Raw genomic sequence first — 22,172 nt, forward strand, 5'->3', positions numbered from 1 at the left:
AGGGCTGAGTTTCCACAGAAAAGTATAGCTGCCCTTCAGCCTTACATCAGTTGGTAAGAGAGAATTATTGTTCATTGGCTTCATGGTCTTTAACCTTGAAAATTTGAATTTATTTCATCTTTATGCAAATAAAATTAATGTCACTCCAGGTGAAAGGTTTCATGTGACATGCCTTTTAAAATTAATCTTTTTCCTTCAAAATGTCTGTCCTCTTCTACTTAAAAATACAAACGGAATATTAAGTACAAGAATTGCAGCTACAAAAAAACATTAGCAAACTGAATAGACATAAATAAAATCATAGCTTTACTACCTCTTAGTTCCATGTGCACAGGCTGTGGAGTGAAAGACAAAATAGTAAATGTTGCATAGTTTAGGGAAAATTTTGCTACAGTTGTTTTAAGGTAAAATACAGAAATGTGATTGTTATACAAAAACTAAAAACTATTATTTAATGTTATTTTGGTTTCTTCACCACATTCAGCTTACCTTCTTCTATGTTCTAGTTTCCCAAGACTGTTTTATTTAGTGAGTATTTCATGTAAAATGCATGTAAGGTTTTTCTTTCTCAAATAATTTACTGACAGGACAACAGTCAGCTTCTCATCTGATGAGTGTGATGATCTTCAGTGCTGGCTGAGCATTATGTGGGTAGACAGCACAACTTAGAGGCATGAAGTTAGAGGCTTGGGCACGTGCATCCAAGGCAGAGGTGGAAATTGCCCCTCACATTTTGCTCCTTTGGTGGGTGTTTTTTTGAGTTTCAGACAAGTAAACCCCAAGGTGAAATAGTAACTGAGGTAATTTAAGCCTGAAAACTTTTTTTTTTTTCCCTTGTTAAGCAATCAGCCTCTGAGACATAGCAAAGGGAATAAAAGGGGAAAGAAACTTTATGTTTTGAGGGAAAATAAACCTAAAGAACTTCAGAATTCTTGACCTATACTTTAAATTGTGCACTAAAGAAAAAAAAAAAAGAAAAAAAAAGTTGAAGAAATCTTCTTCAATATTGAAGAGCAGAAATAAAGCAGAAGTCCATTCAGTTTGAAGACATATTTTTTTAATATGTAGCTACCACCATTCATCTCCCTTTATTTTCAGTTAATGTTTTCCTCTCTGCTTTGTCCTTCCTTCCTCTCTCCTTTTTACCATTCTGCTTTCTTATTTAAATTTTGTCTTTTTTTGTGATATTTTCTTTCTTCATGCCTCTCATGCCTTAATATTCATAATTGTCTTAAGCAAGTGAAAAACATGGTTTCTGTTCCTACTCCTTAATCAGGCAAAGTACAAATCCCTTGTGATTTTTCAGTGCAGACCATTTATTTTTAATTCTCGTTTTGGTTGTGTGAGATAGACTTCATTGCTATTTCTTTACCATAAAGGGAGAAAGTAGATAATGAAACATAGGAAGAACAATGCAGGATTGACTTTGCAATTGACAATAAAAAAAAAAAAAAAGTTTTCCTCTGTACCTTTCCAATTTCCTACCTATACCTGTTTACCTTGAAGGTGCCTTTTTTACTCAGAGTGGTATATGTATTCCCTTCTGAACATGAGGAAAGGTGTCACTAATATTTTTTGCTTGCATTTTCCTAACTTTTTTCCTTTTTTTTTTTTTTTTATAATTGTTGAAATATTCAAAGATAAAGATTTGGTGCGCTCAAGGATCGGTAGTCCAACCATTTAAATGGTTTTAATGAATCAAATTCATTGTTTATGATTGTTTATTAGCCGGGCTGACTAATTATTAGCCAGCAAAAAAGAGGGCGTCAGTATTAGAGTGCTCGCTTCATTTGATCACCCAGAAAATTACACTATAATGATCCTCTAATTACAGAGCTCTGTACTGTGTTAAATCCTTTCTATATGTTCTGTCAAATGTTTTCACTGTTCTGCTTGCCCCAGACTTCACATTTCCAAATCTACTACATAGACCACAGCACTGGCAAACATAATGCAGTGTTTGGTTGAGGAAAAGTGAAAGGACTTTGAAAAATAACTTGGAATGTGAGATTAGGCCAACATTACAACAAATGTTTTAACCAATGCATATTTTTCTATAAGTCAGTCCATTCTTGTTTTTCTGTGTTTTTCCACAGGGGTTATGTCTTTGATTATGATTACTACAGAGATGATTTCTACAATCGGTATGTGTGGTTGTATTTTTGTATATTTTGAATATTTTTATAATGTCATTTAGTTAGGTAGGTCTGTTTTGATTTTACAGATTATTCATTTCATCATTTCTATTGTGTATCAGAAGAGTATTATCTGAATATGTCACAAACAGAGAAGATTACCACCCAAAGTCTGCTCATTAAACAGTTATTTTGGTATTAGCTTTCTCTGAGAGATTCTGGGGCATTTTCTGTGCTGAAAAAAATTTAATGGTAGCTTGATTGCTTAGTGTTTCTTCCTACAGAATTCTTCCAGGCTTATTTTCTCTGGAGCATATAACAGCTGTAAAATTTGTCAGTATTGATGCTCGTGTCTTTTTCTTTCATCCATGTGTATGAAAAGCTGTAGACTGTGTCCTGAAATATGTGTTTTTTCAAGCATCATCCAAGAGTGTTTACAAGTCTAGAAGGACCTTGAGGGTAGTCAAACCACAAGTTGAACAACATGTATATTTCCACAGGAGGAAAAGGAGTGTGGATACCTGAGCATTTGGAGTCTTGTGCTTTGAGTGTGTTCATACAGCCTAGCTCAGAATTTTGGAAATATTAAGGTATTCATTCAGATATAGCAGAATCACCAAAACAAAGGTTTAACATGCATGGCCACAGATAACCAACTCCTGATCCAGCAATCTTGTATCTCTGCATTACAGTAGCCTGGATTAGCATAGGCCGAATGAGTCGGAGGACAACACAACATTGCTCCACCAACCTGAAATCTGAGATTTCTATTGCATGTAGTAGCAGACAACAGCAGATTAAAGGTTTACACCCTTTACACCAAATTAAGTTGTCATGTGATATGTACCTTTCTCCTTAGAAACATGGTAGAAAAAGTACAGAAACAATATTTTTGTTTGTTTTCCTGGAATTTATTTTAATTCAAGCCACTTGATTCATTTTCTTGTATAAATAGCTATGTTCACCTTGGACAGAGCTAAATGGAGTGAGCTGTTATTTTTTTTTACACACAGGGTAAAAGCAATCATGGAGTAAAAGCGATTTAATCCTGCTGAGTCCAGCATTGACTGTAGGAGTAGCTCCTCTCCCAAAAGATAACTTCCACAGGCTCGTTTTTCCTTTCTCCAAGGTTACTTCTCTGAATTTTGGCAGTGGATTTCCAGGTATTTCAGGTCAGAAAAGGGTGGCAAACCTGGTTACTGTTGTGAAATAAAATCTGTATGAAGACAGACAAGATTCCTCTTTAATATCTTCATCGATGATCTGGACGAGGGCATCGAGTGCACCCTCAGTAAGTTCGCAGATGACACCAAGTTAGGTGCGTGTGTCGATCTGCTTGAGGGTAGGAAAGCTCTGCAGGAGGATCTGGATAGGCTGCACCGATGGGCTGAGGTCAACTGCATGAAGTTCAACAAGGCCAAGTGCCGGGTCCTGCACCTGGGGCGCAATAACCCCAAGCAGAGCTACAGGCTGGGAGAGGAATGGTTGGAGAGCTGCCAGGCAGAGAAGGACCTGGGAGTGATGGTGGATAGTCGGCTGAATATGAGCCAGCAGTGTGCTCAGGTGGCCAAGAAGGCCAACGGCATCCTGGCTTGTATCAGGAACAGTGTGACCAGCAGGGCTAGGGAGGTGATCGTCCCCCTGTACTCAGCTCTGGTGAGGCCGCACCTCGAGTACTGTGTTCAGTTTTGGGCCCCTCGCTACAAGAAGGACATCGAGGTGCTTGAGCGGGTGCAGAGAAGGGCAACAAAGCTGGTGAGGGGCCTGGAGAACAAGTCCTACGAGGAGTGGCTGAGGGAGCTGGGCTTGTTCAGCCTGGAGAAGAGGAGGCTCAGGAGCGACCTTATTGCTCTCTACAGATACCTTAAAGGAGGCTGTAGCGAGGTGGGGGTTGGCCTGTTCTCCCACATGCCTGGTGACAGGACAAGGGGGAATGGGCTTAAGTTGCACCAGGGGAGTTTTAGGTTAGATGTTAGGAAGAACTTCTTTACCGAAAGGGTTGTTGGACACTGGAACAGGCTGCCCAGGGAAGTGGTGGAGTCACCATCCCTGGACGTCTTTAAAAGACGTTTAGATGTAGAGCTTAGGGATATGGTTTAGTGGGGATTGTTAGCGTTAGGTCAGAGGTTGGACTCGATGATCTTGAGGTCTCTTCCAACCTAGAAATTCTGTGATTCTGTGAAGATCCGGACTGCACAATTTAGAAGGTGGGGGGAGAACAGGCATTTTGTATGCATATCAGTGATTATTGGGACAAAGTATAATTTTTGAACTGAGTCACAGAATAACAGAATGAGTGGTTTGGGTCAGAAGGGCCATTAAAAAGCCTCTAGTTCCAACCCCCTAGCCATTGGTAGAAACATTTCCTGGTAACTCAAAGCCCTGTCCAACATGGCCTTTAACAATTCCAGGGAGGGGGCATCCACAATGAATCTAAACTTACACTTTTTAAATTTAAAACTGTTATACCCTGTCCTATCACTACACTCTCTGATAAAGAGTCCCTCCCCATGTTTCCTGTAGGCATGCTTCCCATCCAGAAATGAGCATTTCTGTTAATCTTTTGTCATATTACAAGCACAAGAGCAGGCAGTGTACTTCAAAACTGATAAAAGGATCTTTATAAAGAGAGCATATAATTGAAATATATAGAACTTCACGCAACAAAATACCAAGACCAAAAGCTTTGCATAATTTCAAAATAAAAGTTAAAATAGTAATACTAGATAACAGTCCTTTTTCACATTTCAAACAGGAAACATTTTTTAATTTCATTGCATTATCTAAACATGAACTATTGAAAGATAGAAAGAAAATCATATTTGGACAAATAATTGCATAATGATTTATTGCATGATAACTTACATTTCTTCCAAAATATTTTGTTCCGTTCATGTCAAACAGGAGACTGTGACCAACCTGCAGATGATCCAATATAATAAACAATACGAGTGACAACAAACCATAATAGTTCTGCAAAAAAAATTTTTAAAAACATGTTCATATTCAAACAGAATTGTTTAATTATGCTCACAATAGCTAGAAACTGCTTATTTAGTCAGAATATTCAAGGCCATGAAATTCAAGCTCAATGGGAGAGACATGACCTTCATGACATGTTGTAAGTAGCTATGTGAAAGAAGAGATTTTGTACTGCCTGCAGGATTACGATACAGACTACTGAAAGGTTCCCAGGATTTAAGCAGTAGGTGTTTACTTGACCAAAAAAGGGCTAGAAGACTTGATTTTACTTCCTGGTCCATATGCTATTAGACAGTTTACAGAATTGCTGTTTCTTATGTGTCTGTTTTCAAATATGTTTCTATTGTATCTATCCACCCAGCAGGGGGACAGTGTTTAGAAATGTTAATATTAAACATGCAGTTATAAATCTGTGAATAGGAAACAAGATATTTCCTGAGAATATTGCTTGTCCCTCTACTGTAGTTTCAGAACTGTAAACCTTCATGTTCTGACTTTCTTCTCCTGATTTGTGCTCATATTTCATGTTCTAAACAAATCTGTAGATTTAATTGCTTTTTCTCTTGCCTTTGTTTTCTTCTGTGCAGATTAATCAACAGCTGTTGATAACTGTGTTTTCAGGATTGGGTTCCCGTTCTGCTTGGGAGTACTAGTTGATGTTGGTTATAGAGCATCTTCTAGTGACTGTAGTGGCAATTCTCTAAATACATACTTACTACAGTGGTTTTGGTTTGAACAAAACTAACTTTTTTTATTATTATTAGCTGTGCTTTAGTATTTCAGTGATTCTAGATCAATTCATTATTCAATAAAGAGAAGATGATGGGCCTTCATTTCTGTCAATTCTAATGGATACACTAGCAACCTCAGGATAGCAACCTCACTAGCAACCGCAGGATATTTCTCTATGGTTATGGTCAACTTCCAAAAAGTTCATTTATTTTGCAATCTGTAAGGACAGCAGATAGATAGAAAAGTAAAATCCAAGCCATGCATATATTCAGCCAGAAGCTGAAATGTCGCTACAACAAAATGTGCTGCTGTTAGTTGTGCGTGATTAAATGTTTTGGACCTGTGGAAAGCAGGTTATGGACTTTCTATAGGGTAAATAACAGAGTCCCATACAGCACCCTTCATTTAAATGATGCAAAATCAGAGCTATGCACTGGGCTGTGACTAAAATATGAATATGGCACTTAATGTTCATAAGTCCTTTAAATCTAGTTTGACTGTGATATAAAGTGATTATGATCTTAAAGGGTAATTTTCTCAAAGATAATAAGAAAATTTAATTGACAAGGCTTCCATGACATGAAACCACAGAAGGTTTTATGGAGTCCAGATGACTTCATCTTTTCTAGGTTGTTTGACTATCATGGCCGTGTCCCTCCCCCACCCCGTGCAGTGATACCACTGAAGCGTCCTCGTGTGGCTGTGACAACAACTCGCAGAGGCAAAGGGGTTTTCTCCATGAAAGGAACATCACGATCCACCTCAAGTGGGGCTTCTTCCTCAGGATCCAAATGTGAGTTGTTCATCAGTTGGGTTTTATTGACACGGTGATCATATTAATTTCTGCAAGCAGACACCTTCCAATATATAGCACTTTAGTAGTTATTTATTTGCCTCAGCATTTAGCATGAAAAACTTGTTTAGTTACCAAAGGTGTTTCACCTTTCCTGCAAGTCAAAGAAAACATTGGTGTAACTTTTGAAGGAAATCCTGTCAAAAACATGACCTTTAGACTTGTTTACTTGGCCTCAGAAGAAGCCTGTTTAAAATCTCCTATAATCTTGACTGTTTATGCACCATGAGGTCTTGTGAACAGATGATCATAAAGCAAAGCTAATAATCTTGTTATAGACAAACCAAGGCACTCTGCTTTCTGTTGAGACATGAGGGTTGTTTCCACTCATATGAGAAGTGTGGAGGGTGGCCTTGGGCAGGGGAGGAAGGGAGGTTGGGTTTTACTTTTTTTGCCAGTGTTTCTTTTGAAGGTAGAAAAGGCAAAATGTATTTGCCTGTTCTACAAGGGAGTGCAAACTAAGATTGGCAATTTGGGGTTATTCAACCCCTTCTTAGTGAGTTGGCCTTAGAAGAGCTGTTGAACAGCAGGTATTCCCTCCTACATACTCACCTACTTCCCCACCCTGTAGTATCTCCCAGGAACTTCATTTTCCTCTCCGTGCATCTTTCAGCACCCACCTGTCTTCCCCTGCCCCTTATGTGGAGTGATACTGCCCTTGGAAGCGTCACTGGAAGAGGAAGAGAAAGATCAGGTAGGGATCAGATATTAGAAAGAATGAAGGGACTTCAATAAGACACTTGCAGTACCAAACTGGCCAAACAGTAGCAAAGTATCATACTGTTTTACACACAAGCATAAAGTGAATCCACCAACAATCCACCTTTACTGAAAAGGGGATGATTATGGCATCAAGATGAGCTAATTATATACTCTGCATGAATAACCTATCCAAATCTCACACACTAGCATCTAACAAAGAAAATAGAACTCTAGTGAGTCTGCTAGGATCTATTCTTGATTCTGTTGTATGAACTGATGATATTGAAGACCTTGAAAGAAAATGTATAACAAATATGCATGCGGCTGAAGGAATGGAAGGAATGGATAAGCAGAGAAAGAATAAGAGAAAAAGATAATTCTGTACACTGGGAACAGGGAGCTCAGGCCACTTCTTGGAAGGGATGACATTCTGGAAAAGAGGATCTGTTGTCTTGACAGTTGAATCACACACAAGTCTCTAGGGAATGAACTAGCTAGATGTCTGTTACCAACAGTGGGAGCTTTGATACCTAGCATGCAGGAACACATAAATCTAGGTGTTGTATTATGAAGCTCACTCACACCGTAAGGGGTTGTCTGTGAGTAGTAACACTTCCTTTGTTCTCTGGAGAACAAACATATGTCTAGATCATTTTCATTCACTTCTTGAACAAATCCACTTGTTCACTTACACTCTTTTTCATTCTTCAAATACGGAAATATGACTCCTAATTTCAATTTAAATGAAAGCATAAAACTCAAGATCTTTGCTTTTGTAGATCTAAAATTTAAATTATTTTCCTAGTCTTTTCCATGCCTTGAGTCTTTGGGTGACTTTGAGTCCAGAGTGAATCAAAGCTTTAGTAAGTATATACAGTTACAGATTCACTCATTACAACTCCTTTGTTCACTTTTTACCAATGTTTTATCCACATGAAAAGTTAGTCATATTACTTGTACTAAAGGGTGGTCTAATAAGAACGGGCCTTTTGAACAAACTTTCTCTCAAAGATGAATTATTTTCAGATAATTTTATATATTTTTCCCCTTGTTGTCTAGAACAAGAATAATTACAGGATAATTCTAGAGAGCCAAAGACCTTGGTGTATCTCAAGGGGTACCACGGAAATATCTCACCTAGAAATCCAGATTTTCATTGTAATGAATGTGACACAGCATCTTACAATAACACATAGATATCTGCTCCTGAGAATAATCATCAAATTTGCTTTATTACTCATCCTGTATTTCAGAAAATATTTCATAGGCCTATGTCAAGTAGTGCTTACTGCAGACTGCAGGATTCAACCTTAGTGCAAGTATGAGTACCCAAAGCTACTTCCTGTGAAAACTCACAGACATTGCCTGTGCAACATGACAGATGTTGATTGCAATCAGGTTTGGAGATCTCATCAGGCAGTGTTGTGCCTCAGTGAAAGTAACCTTTAGTGTATGCAGGTGTTATGTGAATTTTGTCAGTCTTACAGCTCCAAGTGACAAGATCATCTTTGTATCCAGCTCTGAAAGGCCGAAAAGGAGAGCTGCAAGTTGCATCACTAAAAACATGGGCCTTCATTTTGACCCCTAATGAGTTCACCCTCAGTTCTTTAAAATGTCAATTGGAACACAACTGCTGAAAACATTTATTTTTCTGGACAAAATGAAAGAAAATACTATTTTTGCATGCACTACACCTGAAAACATTTTTTTTTCATTTTGTTTTGTTGTGTTCTTGTTTTGTTTTGGTTTGGTTTTGTTTTTAAGAAAAGTAAGGCTCACAGCATACTGACTTTCATGCTTGATTTCCCCATAGAATTATATCACTGTTTGCCAAGTCCAACCAAACCATCTTAAGGGTAGAAACACAATTTTGTTGACTTGGGCAAGAATGTAATCAGCTTATTGTAAAACATTTATCAGAGAAATAACCAAGCTGTTCCCTAAGGGGCTTCAAACTAGAAAGCAGAGAATGTATGCTATCTATAGGAAAAGTTTGTTATACTGAACTGTGGAATGAAGCAGGTTTTATTTTTTCCCCTCTTACTCTACAGTGCTAATATAAACCCCTTGAACTAATGTGGATTTTAATTGTAATTTATTGCTAAATAAATAAAGGATCTCTTTGATAAGAATAAATGTAGTTGGTGGAAAGGAAGCTTTTTTTCAGCTTTAATGACATTCAAGGCCAAATCCAACTTAATGACACATTCCTATTTCAAAATGGTGTTGCATATGCTTGAAAGATTTCACCCCCAAATAGCAAAATTCTCATGAGATCGCATGCCTTAATAGAGTTTTCAGGTTTGAGTAGCAATCTCATAGGCATAGCTGTTTTCCACACTCAAGCTGGATCCAGAAAATGAAGCCATTTACGTAGTAGTAAAGGTCACAACACAGTGGAACCCTCTGTGAAATTAGCAGAATTAGAATGACTTATTTCTGAAAACCAGCAATCCAAAGACAGAAGTTTGTTGCCATACACAGCAAAGACCTTACAAAAGTATAGTACCAAAAAAGCCTTTTTCACTGATAAGAACATCTGCAAAAATAATGTCTGCCAGTGCAGTAAATTATTTTTCTACCAAGAAGGGATAATATGTGTGCTGAGTTTTCTTCCAAAACACAAAATAAGTTAGGAGGATTTGATTTCATTTTTGAATCTATGCTTGTTCTAGGATTAGTTGACAACATTTTCTTCTATTTTTAACTCCAAAAATAGAAAAAAAAAAATCAACCTTTTCACATTATCAGAAGAAACTCATAAAGTAAAACACACTGGTGTGCAAACTACACATGGTAGTTTTTCACATAAATGGTATGAAGCAACAGATGAGTTATTTTTTCTATTTTTGCGTTAGCACTCAAAAAAATGCTCACTTTTTCTGACAACATAGAAACTGATGCTCTTGGAGTATGCACTTTCTTTTTATGCACCTGAAAACAAAAGGAAAACAATAATCAATTTTTTTATCACCTTTGTGCATGAGATTAAGGAGTAGATACAGAAGAGGTTACAATATGTGCTGAATTACTCCTTAAAATTAATTCATTTTCACTTTTATAGTTTATGCTTAACTTCGTCAACTAACCCATTTTTCAATGAAATCTGAAGGCATATGATAAAGCATTTTATATCAAACTTGAAGAGCTCAGATAAAAATATGACATTTCTTTCCAAAGAAAACTGAATCATGCTTTGAGGGTGAATCAATTTTTGTTATGTCAAAAAAAAAAAAAAAAAAAAAAAGAAAAAAAAAAGTTTCACAAATATTGCTGTAATTCAACAGGGATACTTTAATTTCTAAAAATATAACTGACCTCAATTTTAAATCTCTTTGACCTGGTTGCAGCTTGTTTCTTTTAGTGCAAGATGTTTAAATGAAAGATGCATTCTAGAAAACTCATATTTATAGCAGAGGACTGGAAAGGGTTACTGAAGTAACTTCCTTGTTTTTTTAAGAAAACACACAATCTAATCCTTTCCAAACAAATTAAGCTTCACCTTAAAGACAGATGGGGTTGGGTTTTTCTATTTCTGTTTCTTCTCACTTCCAGCTTAAATTTGTTTCTCATATCCATGTGCTGTGCCAATACTGTCTTAGCTTAAAGTTTTATTTTTCTTTCATGTTTCATGTCTTGGGCAAAGACACAAAGTTCTGTCACATTACAGGTTTTCTATTCTTATGGTCATCTTCATGGGCCTTCTCCCCACATATCTGCTAGAACTCAGTGTTTCAGGCTGTATGTGATATTCCAAATAAGCTCTCACAATTGCATTGATATTTTCCAATCTTTAGAAACACATTGTTTTACACATCCTAGTATTGCATTTTCTTTTTCATGGGTGCCTTATGATAGCCTACTGTCAACCTGAGATTACAATTATACCCAAGGTTAATTCTGTCACTCTCTTTTTCAGCTGCTGATTTTTCATGTTAGGAGCAAAAGTTCCACTGTTAGTCAATCAAGTGCAGATTTTTTTTTTCAGTGCTTTTGAATTTCATCTTTTTTCTACTGTAGCATTCCTTAAACTCACCTGATTCCTTCTTCCATTCCAGTTTACTCTGAATAGATATCTTACAATTTCACGTCATCAGCAAATTTTGTTTATTTTACTTCATCTGTTTGAAGATTTTTAGCTATTCTGATGTCAGTGCTTGAGAAATTGCATCGATATATTTTTCCCTTTCAATACATGCATTTTTGTCATCTGCTGACCACTGCTTAAATGCTCATATAGAAACAAATGTAAGCTCCTTTATTTTCCTGTACTTTAACTAAAAAGCAGATGAGCAAACATTTTAAATATGTGCATCTCTGTTCTTATGTTTATGACCTACTTCTTGCATGAGATCAGTCTGAAAAAAAAAAAGAAAATCAGTTAAAGCTTAATGGATAATGATAATGTCCATACTCAAAGCAAGACACCTGAGGTACAGTATTTACAGTCTTTAGATTTTGGCTGTGTTGTAACACTGTGCTTAAAGGCTCTACAATTATTCTCAAACTCTATTATCACAGAATCACAGAGACACAGAAACACAGAATCACAGAATGGCTGAGGTTGGAAGGGACCTCTGAAGGTCATCTGGTCCAAATCCCCTGCTTAAGTAGGGCCACAGGCCACATAGAGCAGGTTGCTCAGGACCATGTCTAGATTATTTTTGATGATCTCCAAGGATGGAGACTCCACAACCTCTGCTGGTGTCTGACCATTCCCACAGCAAAACTAACAAACTACATATATTAAATAATAAATAAATAAATAAACAAACAAACATTAAAAGAAGGATGAGGAAAGGGTGTTTTGTGTAGAGGGAATGTCACGTGTTTTAATTTGTGCCAATGGTCTTTGTCAGTACAGCAGTACTGTGAAAAGTCTGGCTCCTTCTTCTTTATTTTCTCTTGTACTGGGGAGCCCAGAACTGGTCACAGGACTCCAAATGTGGCCTTATCAGTGCTGAGTAGAGGGGAAGGATCACCTCCCTCAACCCGCTGGCACCATTCCTGCTAGTGCATCCAAGGATATTTATGGCCTTCTTTGGCACAAAGGTGCATTGCTGGCTAATGATAACTTGGTGTCCACCCAGACCTTAAAGTTCTTCACAATTTGTCTTTAGTAATCTCTGCTTACTACAGAAACTGAGAATCTGTCCCCTTTTTTCTTTCAGTCTTTTTTTAACACTAACTTGAAGTGATTCATTGTATAATGGAATCTCCTATTTAATAACCTTATTTAATGTAAACAATAAGTTGCAGATTCAGTGTCCAGAGTTTATGCAAATAGTTTTGGCATTAGGGGAATCTCACAGGAAAAAAAAAAAAAAGTGGTAGCAATAATGCTCCTCTGCAGTTTTTAACATCTTCATTTATTGTTGAATACCCACTACTGTATCTGTGTTCCCTCTAGCATCTAGCATAGTTCTTCTCAAACTGATTTATATCTGAAACACCTCAGGGAAGTCCCTGTGAAGCAGCAGGTTTGGCCAGAATTGCACAGTAGTCCTACCTATATGCCTGTTTCCTCACCAGACTCAGAAATACAAAAGTTTTCTGCTTTTGTATACTGGTAACAAATATAATTAAGTCCTTGTGGTGTCTCTTCTGACTTCTGATATTTTAGCCTACTGATCAAGGTAAAGGAAACAACTCTTAACCCAACAGCTTGGCCACATGGGATCTGTTGCCAGCTGTCTTCTTAGTGGGCTGCTGTGGATACTTAGCATTCCCTGCTGGACAGATGCACATCATTTCACCTTGTAGTCTGTATAGCTTTGCTACTCCAGCATGGACAAATATCAGCCCCCCAATGGAAGCAGTAACCTTCTAAATAAACATATGTCAAAATCTTAGTGTTTTGTTACAGATCTGGGAGGATTGGACAGTGACACATTATTTCTCTGAGAACACTTTTAAGGTCTTGCTTTATAAGTATACTGAACTATTCCTTCAAATACTATATAATATATAAGAATCCATCACAAAGGTTACTTCTAATCTTTGTTCTCTAAGGCCTGATACTCATTCAATGTGAGATCAGAGGTTTCAGCCTATGATATTGTGAGGTACACAAATCCTCAACATAAGCACATGATTAAGCAAGTTCACTACTGCATATAGCAACATAGTCATTTTAGTTGACTTGTAACCATAAAGACCCAAACCATAATACAAAATACATTGGTACCTCAGTGAATGTGCTTCAAACTTGCATTAAGGTTGGTTTAGAAGCAGGCATTTAGTACCACTGAAGTACACAGTAACTTGTCTGCACACTTCATCAGCAGATTTTAACTGTCCAATAAAAAATAAACATGAGACACTACAATGAGATACATGCCCAAGAGTCAATGAACGGGACTAATCAGACAAGATGTAGCCAGGAGACCCTTTATGCAAAAAAAAGAACAAGTTCTTATCCATGGCAGAACATCCCCTTTCCCAGGCTAGCTAAGGACCCTCCAGTTGCTCCAAATACAAACCCCAAAAGTACTACACATCCTCCTTCAGCAAAGATAATCACTACTCTTCCATTGCTAGTTCCTCACAGTGTAAGATGGTGGTCAGTTTCTTCCTACAGGAGCTGTGAGACTGACAGTTGTGTTAGCTGCTCTTGAACTTTATAATGGCTTTATTCTCCCTTGCTAGTGCATGGTTTTTGTCTTCTCTACTTGGCCTTTTCAACATGATATGCAAGCACCAATGGGACAAAGTGATCTGTTAGGACTTATTTTCTGAGCATAAGCTCATTCCTGAGTGCTGTAATGCTGTTTCTTCTGAAGCCAAAACACCTTCAAAACACCCCTTCTTAAGTTAGACAACAGGAGTGCAATAATGCCCAGAAATGAGGAATAATGCATTGCAACATGCATTTGGAAACTTCAGCTCTTAATCTACTTGAGTTGCCTCCATGTCCCTACCTGGGATCATAAAAAGAAATATTTCCATGTGCTACCTACAGCTGGAAAAAGTACAAGAAATTATCCAGAACTGATTATTTTAAAGCAACGATACTTAATACCTTCTAATGCAATGAAGTTGACTGGAACATAACAATGCATTCCTGGCTTCCATGACATTTATGTTACCATTCAATCTCGTTGAAAAATACCTACTGCTTCAGTGAGGGATCTTTTTATTATTATTGCTATTATTGTTGTTACTACTACAAAATAGTCCAGCAAAATAGCAAGGCTGTTAATGGTCAGTCTTATTTGAATCATTCTTTCACTGTAGGCTGCTTTTCAGTAAAAGTTATTTCAATTTACTAAGGCTGCCATTGAAATGTTTTGCCTGAAATGCTTATTACAGAGAATACCCCTCACATAACCTCTTGTTACAAGTATCCTGTGATTTCCTAGGATTCAGCATTATTAACTAACAATAATAGGTTTAAAAGTTAAATCTCTAAAAATAGTCAGAGAAATGAAGAAGTAAACTTCATACTAAAACAAATTAAAAACAAGAACATATTTTGTTCATGGGGTGTGCAGATATAGTTTATTTCATGTGTTGCATCTTTGCTCTTTTTCCACAGTGAAATCAGATGAGTTGCAAACAATCAAGAAGGAATTAACCCAAATCAAAACAAAAATTGACTCCTTGCTAGGGAGACTGGAAAAGATTGAAAAGCAGCAAAAAGCTGAAGCAGGTAGGTGAAAACAATATTTAGTTACATTAATTAAACCAGAGCCTATTTATCAGACAAGGAAATGGTTAAGAGAGAGAATGGAAGACTTCCAGAAATTTTTGTATATAATGGAGGGCCTGAAGCAAGGTAAATTAACTATCAGGTAGAACAGTTGGGAGGGAAAATTAACATTCTTCACAACATCATGCAACATCATTTCAATATTTTTTTTCTACAGTCTAGGGGAGAGATAGAGAGAAGGTAAGGAAAGAAGAAAGAGAGAGAGAGAGAGAGAGAGAAAGAGAGAAAGAGAGAGAGAAAGAGAGAAAGAGAGAAAGAAAGAGAGAAGGAAGGAAGGAAGGAAGGAAGGAAGGAAGGAAGGAAGGAAGGAAGGAAGGAAGGAAGGAAGGAAGGAAGGAAGGAAGGAAGGAAGGAAGGAAGGAAGGAAGGAAGGAAGGAAGGAAGGAAGGAAAGAAAGAAAGAAAGAAAGAAAGAAAGAAAGAAAGAAAGAAAGAAAGAAAGAAAGAAAGAAAGAAAGAAAGAAAGAAAGAAAGAAAGAAAGAAAGAAAGAAAGAAAGAAAGAAAAGGATATTTTATTTCCAGGACATCTGATAGATGTCCTGGAAATAAAATATCACTAAGCAATTGACTTAGAGAGAGAGAATTAATTTAAGAGGTTGTTGACTGTGGGGGTACCTGTGTTATCCCCCAAAAGAATTTTTAGATTGCCTGGTCAAGAGGCAATAGTTACAAGTTGCAGCAAGTAAATATACAGTTTGGTATAAGGAAAAAAAAATCACCTATATTGCTACTAAACACTATAACAAGTTTCCCAAAAAGTCTGTAGTATGTTCATCCTTGGAACCATTCAGAACTCATCTGTCCAAGGCCCTATGAACCTGTACTGAACTTTGAGGTCAGTCCTGCTTTGAACAGGGGGTTGACTTGGAGAGCCCAGAGATCCCTTCCAGCCTAAACTACTGTGTGAAGTAGTTGTGTCTGTGTAAAACTGGCCACACCTCCAGTTCAGTTTGTCTCCGGCTTGAAAAGTTTTGTTTTGAGGCAAACCTCAGGAATGACAAAATCCAACACTGGTTTCTAATGTAATGAAGATTTTTATTCCTGTCAATACAGTGATCATTTTGTTAGTTGAATGATCTCACCTAGCAGCACTTTAAAGACATGCTGAGCACTTATAAGGGTTTTATAAGGCTGTATTTTCACCACGGTATATACGAAAAAATGCCTCAGTTCTTGTTACTGTCTATGGTATTTCCTTGGCTACTCTCTTATAAATCACTTGGTATATCGCTGTACAGAAGCTGTGTACTAGAGAGTTGATTTGAATAAGAGACGGTAGGGAAATGGAAGCCTTACCTCATTAAAACTCTCAATGTTTCTTTTTTTCCCTCTCCATTCTCTGATGAAAACTTTTAATGTATTCTGTGTGAAAAGTATGAAAGAGAGAGTCTGCATCAGAATTCACAGCTGCTCAAGGGTCTGGGTACCCACATGTATGTCCCTCACCTAACTCCAATCAGTTACAGGAGCCAAAAAGCCCCAACAGGACACATCAAAATTGTGAAAAAGAATTAGTAGCTGAGGTTCATGGACCTCTCAGAAGCAAAACAGGTATTTAGATCAGGATCTCTCATGATCCTAAGTGCCTTCACTATTTGTTGATCTGTTGTAGAGATGTCTCTCTGAGCCCAGAATTTACTGCTGGTATTGAGAAATGAATGATTGGATTGCTGAGGGTGGGATATTACAGATAAATATTTTGTGGTTAAAAATTTGTGGAAAGAAAAAAAGAAGAAGAAGAAGAAGAAGAAGAAGAAGAAGAAGAAGAAGAAGAAGAAGAAGAAGAAGAAGAAGAAGAAGAAGAAGAAGAAGAAGAAGAAGAAGAAGAAGAAGAAGAAGGAAAAGGAAAAGGAAAAGGAAAAGGAAAAGGAAAAAAGGAAGAGAAAAAAGAGAGAAGAGAGAGAAGAGAAGAGAAGAGAAGAGAAGAGAAGAGAAGAGAAGAGAAGAGAAGAGAAGAGAAGAGAAGAGAAGAGAAGAGAAGAGAAGAGAAGAGAAGAGAAGAGAAGAGAAGAGAAGAGAAGAGAAGAGAAGAGAAGAGAAGAGAAGAGAAGAGAAGAGAAGAGAAGAGAAGAGAAGAGAAGAGAAGAGAAGAGAGGAGAAGAGAAGAGAGGAGAAGAGAGGAGAAGAGAGGAGAAGAGAGGAGAAGAGAGGAGAAGAGAGGAGAAGAGAGGAGAAGAGAGGAGAAGAGAGGAGAAGAGAGAAGAGAGGAGAAGAGAGGAGAAGAGAGGAGAAGAGAGGAGAAGAGAGGAGAAGAGAGGAGAAGAGAGGAGAAAAGAAAAGAAAAAAGAAAAGAAAAGAAAAGAAAAAAGAAAAGAAAAGAAAAGAAAAGAAAAGAAAAGAAAAGAAAAGAAAAGAAAAGAAAAGAAAAGAAAAGAAAAGAAAAGAAAAGAAAAGAAAAGAAAAGAAAAGAAAAGAAAAGAGAAAAGAAAAGAAAAGAAAAGAAAAGAAAAGAAAAGAAAAGAAAAGAAAAGAAAAGAAAAGAAAAGAAAAGAAAAGAAAAGAAAAGAAAAGAAAAGAAAAGAAAAGAAAAGAAAAGAAAAGAAAAGCTACAACAACAAAAACAAGTCTGAAAAACCTTACCTTTTATTAATGACCATTTTCTAAGTTGACAGACAAGGACCAATGTCTCAGCTGTTATAGTTTACCCCACAACATAAGTTGAGTGCTTTTTTCGAAGTCTAAGGTAAACCATCAGTATAGAACCTGATTACCTCTTTTAGGAGAACTGTACATAATATGTATTCATTAGATTCTATTTTGTATTTTATGCAAGTTATATAAAAGTTGATGCAATCAGTGAAGTTGTGATTGCAAGGCAATACATTGAATCACTTATGCACTGAAATGCTCTGAGATAGCAGATCACTACTTCAGAAAGCTTTTTTATAAAACCCATTACTATGCAAAATAACCTGCATGTCATTGTACTTTGATATCCAATTTTCACTTTTGCTAAAGTACTATAGTGAACTCATTTAAATAGAAATCATCTCAAAGAGGAAAATGTTGATTTGTATTGAATCATACTCTTATGCCTTTTGAAGACAAGCAATGAATAATCTCCTCAGAAATTAAAATCTGTTTTCAAATTGTTGATGTTTTAAAACATCAGGTGCAAAAGCTGTCCCTCATGTTCCTTGTGTCTCAGGAGGGTGATGGAGGGGGATGAGGAGGAAAAACACATCAGAGATACCACAATCCCCATTTAAGTCTCCTGAGCTGACAAAGAGAGCTTTGTAGCCTGTGGGATGAGTCCACAGATGAATGTTTCTTCAGCTAAAAGCTTTGCGTAAGATAAAGCTGCATCAGTAGCTGAACAATTTCATTTACAGCATCAGATGTGAGATTATTTTTTCCTTCTCTATGGTTTGGCAATTTTATTTCTTACTTTTCTGCGCCAGAAGGTATGGCCTCACTAAGCCTGGGATCAGAGAGGACCTATGTCTAGTTAAGAGAAACACACAAAAGAAAAAAATCAAGCCATCATCTTATACTGTTTTTTGATTTGTTTGTTTGTTTTAAGTTTGCAACACTTGCAAGGAGAGTAATTGTTAATCTTAGAAGTTAGACATCTGGAGGAATGTGACAGGTTAAATAGGTGCACTGAACAACCTCATTGCATACTTCAATCACTGTTCTACGTCTGCATCTCTATATAATAATGGTTGATATTCTGTCTTTTGTTACTATCAATCACTGAAAATTTCAACAGCATGAATATAGTAAAGAGAAATTAAAAGTAAAATATTGTTCGTTTGACACTTATGAGAAAAAACAAACAAACAAACAAACAAAAAACACTATGTTAATACTTTAAACAAGAAAATCTGTGTACTCAAAGTTTACTGACAATAAATATGTAAGGAATATGAAAATCAGTCCTTTACACAGGGAATCTGTAGGAATAGCTTCTATGTTTGAAAAATTCTCAGTCAGAAAGCTGGGGATAAGAAACTTTTCTGACATGATAAAATTGTTAGATATCTGTAAAATCAAAGATTAAGATTTTTAAAAGTGGTTGCTGAAAATTAAAATATTAAGTTTAGTTTCTCAGAAGAGCACAAAAGAGTTAGCTGGTATTTTAGTCTCCTCTGAAGACCCTGGTCTATATTCTTATTCAGATGATTAGAGTGACCAAATTTTTTACCAGTTGTCACCTAAAAGTTTTTTTTCCATTAAAATGTATAAAGTCCACAATTTCAGTAACCCTTTTTGAAGCCCTTTACTAAAATTGATTCAGTTGTTACTACCACAACCATATTAATTTCAGAACATGATGGGGAAAGACATAGTAGATGTAGCTGACTTAACTCACATTTCCTTCTGCAATAAGGCAGCTAGCACAGTATTGTACCTATATCACCATAGAAGGTAAGACTCTGGGCTGAATCGGCTACTGATATGTATGACCACTCTGTTCTCAAAACAGTTATCTAAGATGACTTCTTATTCCTTATGTACAACAGTCTTTCTGTAGAAAGTATGTGATGAAGGGGTAAATTCTTCATTATTCTGTATCTTCAGTAAATGAATTTGAAAATGAAGGATTAGAGACTAACAAAGACTGAGGAGATGGAAGTCAATTGTAAAATAAATGCGCAGAGGTAGAAGAAAAACAAATTAAGGTTTAAGACTATGATCCAGAAAAGTGTGAGGAGATTTGAATATTGTATGTTGCAGGTAATAAAATATTGTATGTTGCATTATTAAAATAAAATAATAATATATTCATGGAGCTGAAAGATATAGAGCTTCATAAGCAATCTGCAGATTCATTGGTTGTCCCACAAGATAGATGATACACTAGCTAGAGTTTTAGAACAGTCAAATCTCATAAAGAATAAGATAGTGCTGTTTTTTAGAAATTTTATCATTGATGGGTATTGTCACCTTCAGACTGAAAAGACATTGGAAATCCAGCTACATGCAATTAATTCTCTGGCCCATGTTCAGTCTGAGCATATTAACCTTTTCATCTAAACTCCTGATGTGCATAGGAATAAGACTGTGATCCTTCCCACCGTTCTAGCAACCAGTCTGTCTCTGAAAATCCCTGTTTACTTATCAGCAATTAACAGCCATTCATTTCTCAGGGCACAGAGATCTGTGTACTTCTCATTGGCTGCAGATAAATAAATATATGGTGATTATGCCAAGTGGATTCCCAAGACAAAGCAGAGTCTAAAAAATCAAAAAGCTGTTTCTATTGGTAAAGCAAACCTTCATCCACTGAATGGGATGAATGAGCATGTTGGTACTTTGGCTGATGTATGTATCAATTTTTTAAAACAAGGGTTTTTATCATATTTGCCTGGTAGATATTGACACATTGATTTTAACAAACCTAGCTCATCTGGAGATGGGAAACTTAGGTTTCTTCCTCAGAGCACTTTTCTTTGCCACCAATAGGGAAGGTTACTGAATCTCTATAGAGTATGTTTTCCTTACAGAAGCTCAAAAGAAACAAATGGAAGATAATGCTGATTTGATTCAAGAGGAATGCATATCAGAGAATGCAGATAACTCTACAGAAGAGCCTATTGAAGGAGGGCCAGATGCAGATGGGGATGGAGAAGAGATGACTGATGGGATAGAGGAGGATTTTGATGAGGATGGCAGCAATGAGCTGGTAAGGAATAACCATGCCATGTCTGTCTATACAGTTGCTATATATAACCACAGAGAACCAAGAATCTTGGTTAATAAAAAAGGTCACAGCAGCACTGTGATATTCTGTAACAAGTACCAAGCCCTACATTCTTCATACACTGCAGTATCTGTTAAGCAAGGGAACCTCTGAGGATAAACAATAAAACTATATTTTACTACACTTGGTGACTTAAGAAAGGAAATTAAATGTACTTTTTAAAAGTTTTATTTTAATTCATGATTGCACATTTAATGAAATGTAGATAAGAAAGGAAAGCATGGTATTGTTCTGTTTTGCATTGGTTAGCTTTTAACTGGAGCATTTCAAAATAAGATTCTAGAACAGATAACTTTCTCGTTAATAACCATGTGGTCTTCAGTAATCCCCAGTCTCTGTCTTCTATGTGTATCTACTGCAGTCTGCACTGACAAATACAGATTTATTTTATTTTATTTTATTTTATTTTATTTTATTTTATTTTATTTTATTTATTTATTTATTTATTTATTTTATGGAAGGATTTTGACCTAATAAATGTCTGGCTGAAGAGTTTCCAGCATAAACCTACTTTTGAGTAACATCATGAAATGCCCATCATGATGTTAAACTTCAAAGTTCTAAAGAAACATTGACGAGTACTTTGAAAGTCAGATTTACATCTTTTTCTTCATTACAAACAAGAACAGATTGGTCACATTGTTTTAGACTCCAGGATTCCATAACACTGCATTTTCTATCTTAGTCTCTTCTACACTTGCATATTCTTCTGCTTTGAGCAGAAATCACTTCTGTTACTCAATGTCACTTTCGCTGATTGCTTTTTAACACACATTTTATCATGTCTACAAATAATAATAATAATAATAAAAATAATTCAGCTATGCTAAAAGGAGCCAGTCAGCAAGGGACCCAGCTGAACCAACACCAAGTCTGGAGTAAGAGTGCAAGTAAATAACCAGCATTTTTGTACTGCTTACTACAAACACAATTTAAACCTACCACTAGTTTGAGCCAATACAGGACCCTCTTGATTGTATGACTCATTATTCCAATGAGAAACGAACCAATATGAATCTCCTCATCTTTTAATGTGTAATGGAGAATAGATGATATTATCACATCTTCTCAAAAGAACAGGTTATAGTCTACTAGTATTAGGGGCCTCTGTAAGCAGTTGCAATTCTGAATTTGTAGGAAGTAGGAATTTTATAATGAATAAATAGTTGTTAATATAACATCCCACTATGGCTAATATCTGATCAGCTAAAGTGACATTAACAGTTGGGTGACCACAGCTAAGGAAGACTGGTATATTTTTCATTAAGTGTCAGACTCCCTGCTGCAGACAAATAAACAGGGAAGATAATGTACAGTATATTAGTCTCTGATGGTTCTGTGCTGTCATTT

At 36.5% G+C, this 22,172-nt stretch overlaps 1 protein-coding gene across 12 annotated transcripts in view; it reads left to right on the forward strand.

Annotated features, from left to right (window-relative positions):
• Positions 1-22,172, forward strand: part of RALYL (RALY RNA binding protein like) — a 431,518-nt gene that overhangs the window by 386,279 nt on the left and 23,067 nt on the right. For 9 of the 12 annotated variants that reach the window (XM_084509632.1, XM_084509637.1, XM_084509636.1 and 6 more), the window contains 5 exons: positions 2,097-2,144; positions 6,479-6,642; positions 7,316-7,396; positions 14,942-15,055; positions 20,566-20,744. In XM_084509632.1, coding sequence (XP_084365758.1) covers positions 2,097-2,144; positions 6,479-6,642; positions 7,316-7,396; positions 14,942-15,055; positions 20,566-20,744 — 586 coding nt within the window. The remainder of the gene's footprint in view (positions 1-2,096; positions 2,145-6,478; positions 6,643-7,315; positions 7,397-14,941; positions 15,056-20,565; positions 20,745-22,172) is intronic. The other 3 variants (XM_084509639.1, XM_084509640.1, XM_084509631.1) reach the window with 1 other exon arrangement.

Source organism: Aythya ferina, assembly GCF_964211825.1.
Source record: "Aythya ferina genome assembly, chromosome: 2".
Taxonomy (NCBI): domain Eukaryota; kingdom Metazoa; phylum Chordata; class Aves; order Anseriformes; family Anatidae; genus Aythya; species Aythya ferina.